This window comes from Castanea sativa, chromosome 4, assembly GCF_040712315.1.
Source record: "Castanea sativa cultivar Marrone di Chiusa Pesio chromosome 4, ASM4071231v1".
Lineage (NCBI taxonomy): Eukaryota > Viridiplantae > Streptophyta > Magnoliopsida > Fagales > Fagaceae > Castanea > Castanea sativa.
In genome coordinates this window covers 36,666,546-36,672,407 of record NC_134016.1, presented here as the reverse complement: position 1 = coordinate 36,672,407, position 5,862 = coordinate 36,666,546, and the positions used below count along the sequence as shown (strand labels likewise).

The 5,862-nt window shown below is 40.5% G+C and overlaps 1 protein-coding gene across 1 annotated transcript; it reads right to left on the bottom strand.

Annotated features, from left to right (window-relative positions):
- Window positions 1-2,133: 2,133 nt before the first annotated feature.
- On the bottom strand, window positions 2,134-2,460 carry LOC142632810 (uncharacterized). Its single transcript, XM_075807143.1, has one exon. It carries the CDS (start codon window positions 2,458-2,460, stop codon window positions 2,134-2,136), a length of 327 nt encoding a protein of 108 aa, XP_075663258.1.
- Window positions 2,461-5,862: the final 3,402 nt, after the last annotated feature.

Sequence of the window (5,862 nt, the reverse complement as noted above, 5' to 3'; positions counted from 1 at the left end):
TCAACTAGGTCCCACTCTGATCTGATGACTACGGACCGTATTAACACTTGTCTTGGTAGGCTTACATAAATCTTCTACTAAGATCACCTGAGGTAAGCTCTATGTTGAGGATGTTGCCAGGGTGGCTCAAAAATCAGCACGAGTGTTTCTGCTTCTGGGGATTTGCACTAAGGTGAAAAATTCGAACTTTGATTGTAAATGCCTAACCTGATTCAAATATTCTTGCATCCTTGGATCTCTAGCTTCCAGCTCCCAGCTCCCCTTCCACTTGGCCTACAACTAGTCTTGAATCTGAGAACATCTCCACTGTCTTCCATCCCAACTTCTGAACCATAGTCATTCCTACCAATAGAGCTTCGTACTCGGCTTCATTATTCGTGGTCGAGAAATTTATCCTCAAAGATTTCTTAATAACGGTCTTTTCCGGAGATATCAAAACTAATCCCACTCCTGATCCTCTTTGATTGGCCGTGCCATCCATATACACCTTCCATGACTGAGGTTCCTTTAGGGAGATAGTGCTAACTGATTTTTCATCCATATCCGGCTTTTTAGTATTTTCTTCTAACGAGGGCTCAGCGAACTCAGCCACTAGGTCAGCGAGGACCTGGCCTTTTAAAGAGGTGTATGGCATATACTTGATATCAAAGCCCCCAGCATTGTACCCCACTTGGCAATCCTTCCTGTATAATCAGCACTCCAAAGTAGAGACCTAAGCGGAAGTTGGGTCAAAACCACCACTGTGTGTGATTGGAAGTAATGGGGAAGCTTACGTGTGGCCTGCACCACTGCTAAAATAGCCTTTTCTAGTGGTAAGTAACGAACCTCAGCTTTATGCAATGATTTACTTACATAATAAACTGGTCTCTGTACACCATTGTCAACCCGTATCAGTACCAAGCTAACGGCATGTGAAGCCACAGCAATATAAGCAAACAAAACTTCGTCCTTCTTAGGCCTGGACATAATGGGTGGCCAAGAAAGGTATTCTTTAAGCTGCTGAAAAGCCAAAGAACGCTCCTCCATCCATTCGAATCCCTTCCACTTATGTAACAGCTGGAAGAAAGGCCTAAATCTGTTCACAGACCGAGATATGAATCGGTTTAAGGCAGCATGACTGATATTAACTTTTGAACTTCTTTAGGGTTCCGAGGTGGCTGCAAGCTGTTAATTGCCTTAACCTGATCAGGATTGACCTCGATTCCACGATGAGTTACCATATACCCCAGAAATTTGCCCAATCCCACGCCAAATGAGCATTTGGAAGCATTGAGGCGTAGCTTGTACTTCCTTAGTATCATAAAGATACTTTCAAGGTCCTCCATGTGCTTCACCACCATGTTATCTATGTAAACCTAAATGCTTTTACCTAGTTGTGGCTCAAACATCCTAGTCATCATCCTTTAATAAGTAGCCCCTGCGTTCTTCAAACCAAAATGCATCACTTTGTAGTGGTAATTTTCTGTAGGAGTGACAAAGGCTATTTTTTCTTGATCATCTAGGGCCAGGGGTATTTGATGATATCCTTGAAAGGCATCCAGAAAACTCATCCGAGGATGCCCCACGGTGGCATCTATCAGTTGATCTATACGAGGCATTGGGAAGGGTCTTTGGGGCAGGCTTTGTTCAAATCTGTGAAGTCTACATAAACTTGTCATTTCCCATTCTTCATTTTCACCACTACTGTATTAGCCAACCATTCAGGATAAAAGACATCCTTGATAGCGCTTGCTTGCTTGAGTTTGATTACTTCCACTTTAAAATCATCAGAATGTTCTTTGAACGAACGTTTAGGGAGGATAGCGGGGTTAACATTTAAATGATGACAAATAAAATTTGGATTTACCTCGGGAGCTTCATAAGCATTCCATGCGAACACATCGATATTCCTCTTCAAAAATATGACCAGCTCTTCCCTCTCCTAAGGAGGCAATTAGGGTCCGACCTGAAAAAATTTTCTGGATCATCGTCAATAATAATTTCCTCTAGCTTCTCGCATGTGGGTCCTTCTAACATTGTCTCTAAAGGCATAACCTGGATCCTTGATTGCTATGAGCCCCCCTCAGCAGAGGTCGAGGATTCAGCTTTAGGCTTACGCATAATTGCAGTTGCCATGCACTACCTAGCCATGGATTAGCTCCCAATCAGCTCTTCAATCTGGTCCCCCAAGGAGTATTTCACCTTCAAATGCAGAGTTGAGGCAATAGCTCCTAGGGCATGCAGCCAAGGTCTTGCTACAATGGCTATGTAGGGAAAGTAGGCATCTACCACGATAAAATCCACTTCCACCACCTCTGAACCTGCTTGCACAGGTAATCTAATCTGACCCTTTGGAATGACAAATTTCCCATCAAAGCTTATTAATGGTGAATCATAAGCAGTCAAGTCTTCAGGTTTCAAATTTAGCCTTTTGTATAGGTCAGGGTACATAATCTCTGCACCACTGCCTTGGTCTACCATCACCCTCTTCACATCATACCCACCTATCCTGAACGTGACCACCAAAGTATCATCGTGTGGCTGCGTGGTCCCAATCTTATCCTCTTTCGAAAAACTAAATGCTAGTCAAATATCCACTCTGGCCCTCTTTGGCCCAGAATTAGAGTCCTCGGTGAATGTTCGTGATACTGACATCACTCTGAAGGGATGAGAACTAGTCCTTCCAGGAGTAGCAAAGATAACATTAATTGTGCCCAAATAAGGCCTTAAGGAAGCGTTCCCCTGTGTTCTTGACCTTGTCTACTCCCCCTACTCGTTGGGCCGATACAAAAGTTGTTTTAATCTTCCATCCCTGACTAGTTGCTCCAAATGATTCCACAGAGTCCTGCAATCCTCGGTGTTATGTCCTTGCTCCCGGTGATACTGACAATGAAGACTCTGATTGAGCCTCATAAGGTCCCCCGCCATCTTGTTTGGCCATTTGAAGTAGGGCTCATTCTTAATCTTTTCCAATACTTGATGTACCAGTTTTCGAAACACCATGCTGACCACCCGAGGAGTCGTAGATCCAGATTGCTTAGCGAAATCTCTTCGGGGTCTGTTATTGTTGTATCTGTCCGACCAAAAATCCCTTATCTCTTGAGGAATAACATTTGTTTTCCCCTTTCCTTGTTATTGGTCCTCCTCGACTCACTTGTACTCGTTAATACGATCCATAAGCTAGCGCACACTCCTCACAGGTTTCTTGGTCAATGATTTTCTCAAATCATGTTTGACAGGTAGGCCGACCTTGAAAGTCTCCGTCAATCTTATTAAACATCTCCCAATATCTGTCTGAGTACGTTTTAAGGGTTTCCCCTTCCCGTATGGTCCTAGACAGCAACAAATCTAAAGGCCAATGAACTCTATTGCTTGTAATAAAGCAAAATCCAAATGCTTGGGTGAGCTCTTTAAAGGAATCAATAGAACTTGCCCCCAGACCATTAAACCATCTCATCGCCACAAGTCCCAAGCTAGATGGAAAAATCTTGCACATCAAAGCCTCATTTCTGGAGTGCATAGCCATCCTCTAGTTGAAGTGGCTAACATGTTCCACAAGGTCTGTTCGGCTGCTGTAAATGGTGAACGTTGGCTAAGTAAATCGTCGAGAAAGTTTTCCTCCTTCAATTCTATGTGTGAAGGGTGACCTGGAAATCTGATTCAACGCTCTACTCATAGCTTCATTTCCCAAGCCTCTGCAAGATGAGTTCTTATTTCTGTGGCCATGAGGGTTGTCCTCCTCACATGAGAAAGACTCACTAGGGGGAGTCCTTAATCTAGGCCTATAACTGCTGTCTCCGCCATCATCAGAAGAAAGGTTAGAAAAAGAAGAAGTTCGCCTCCGCCGTTCGTGGCGTAACTTTCTTTTCAAATGATCAATTTCCAATTGCATGGCTCTAGCATTCTCCTCATGAAAGACTCTGCTCCCACCTCATGACTAACTCCTGTTAGTGTGGGTGGTATGTATACTTCCCTCTCGGTCTCTACCTCTTTCAAGATTCAGAAAGTGATCTTGATGTTGGGACCCCATCGATTTTGCTTGGTGTGGACCTGATCCTAACATCACGTTCAACTTACTAAAACATGAGAGTTTCCACAAACGACGTCAATTGTAAGGTTGCAATTTACAGCTAAGCCCAAAATAAGATGGGTATAGGCTCAAAGAGCTCAATACAATAAATTTATAGAGAGTGGGCTCCAAATCTAGGTTCTAATGAGTTGAGTTAGTGATAACAATGGGATGAAATTACAGTGGGATGAAGATGTAATAGTTTTATATAGTGAGATTTTTCCTCGGACTCAAGCCGAGGAGATTGATTCTTATATTTCTCTCTTCTCAAGACAAATTACAAACCTTGTTCTTAAGTCTACAGTATTTTTCTCTCTCTTTTTCTCCGATCCCCCTCCCATGGGGGACCTTTTATCTTATATAGACCCTTTCAGATGATCCTGGCCTTCCACCTGTTGATTACGTAGGTCATTTCCCCAATTCCAGTCTTATCTCACACCTTCTTCAAGTCCCTGAGAGATGCGGTGCCCAAGGCAACACTGTTCAAAGGTCTTCTCCACATAAATGCGGCCAGAAGGTTTGGTGAGATGCATTAAATGTAGTGGCAGTTTTTAGCTTTTCAATCACGTCAGTGTCATCCCCCTTCCCAAAGCCCTTTCTGCACAGTAGAGCCTACTCTGATATATTGATGTTTGAACCCCTATACTAGCTCAAAGATATGAATTTAAGGAATATTGCTTTCTTTGAATGTGGTATTGGAATGAGTTTTTGAGTGAAGATTAAAAAATTAGTTCAAGATCAATCATAAATAGTTTTATTACCATGAACGATCCTATGACACTACCTTAGTGAGTTAAAGTTAACTTATATAAAAATTTTTTTTTTTTCTTTTTACTTAAAGAATGTGGTGATATTTAACTTGGCCCTCCCTAGGAAAAATTCATGACTCCACCATTTGTTTAAATATGATTTTGCCCTTAATTTGTCGTCTAAGAGTCTAAGACTAAACTTAAGGATTTTGAAAATTATGCATTTTATTGATTTGACCTTATTATTTGAAGATTTTTAAATTTTCATAATATATACATGTGAGGGTATTTTGGGTGATTTACATAGTGGACAGCAAAGAGGGAAATCTTTTTAAAAGTAGTATAAATAAAAATATTGATAACTCTAAAATGGTACTTTATACTAAAATATTTCATTCTTGTAGCCAAAATTATAATGATCCTTTGAACAAAATTCAAAATATTGGTAAATGTTGGTGCAAACACAATAATAATAATAGAATAAACAGAGAAATTGAATAGCACTTCTAAATATTATTAATTTGAGAAAAATTACACAACACTATTTGATCTGAGGCGCAACACTGACTCTCTTTAAGGGAGGTTTAAGCCCTTGGTTGGGGTTCAAAACACTGGTAAATGTTGGTGCAAACACAATAATAATGGAAAAAATATAAAGAAAAACTGAATAACACTTCTGAATATGATTAATTTGAAAAAAATTACACAACACTATTGCAAACATTCTTTGACTTGTCAATGGAACCTCCTCCCTTCACATTTTCTTTGCGCACATATCTAACCCAATATCTGCTCAAATCTATATGTCTAATAATAGGTGAAGCTGAAAGAAACTGAAATTACAATTTTAAATTAGAGTTTCAATTTTGCGCCATGTGTCCTAAATATTTATTCTTAAAGAGTTTTATTTTTTAATTTTAGAATCAATTGCGGCACCTGTAAGTGCACAATTTGTACTCAGACCCAAAAACAAGTGATGAGCTCAGGCCCAAAGAGCCTTATACAATGAAATTTGTAGAGTATGGGTTTGAAACCTAGGTTTGGGATGTTGGAAAGTTGATCAAC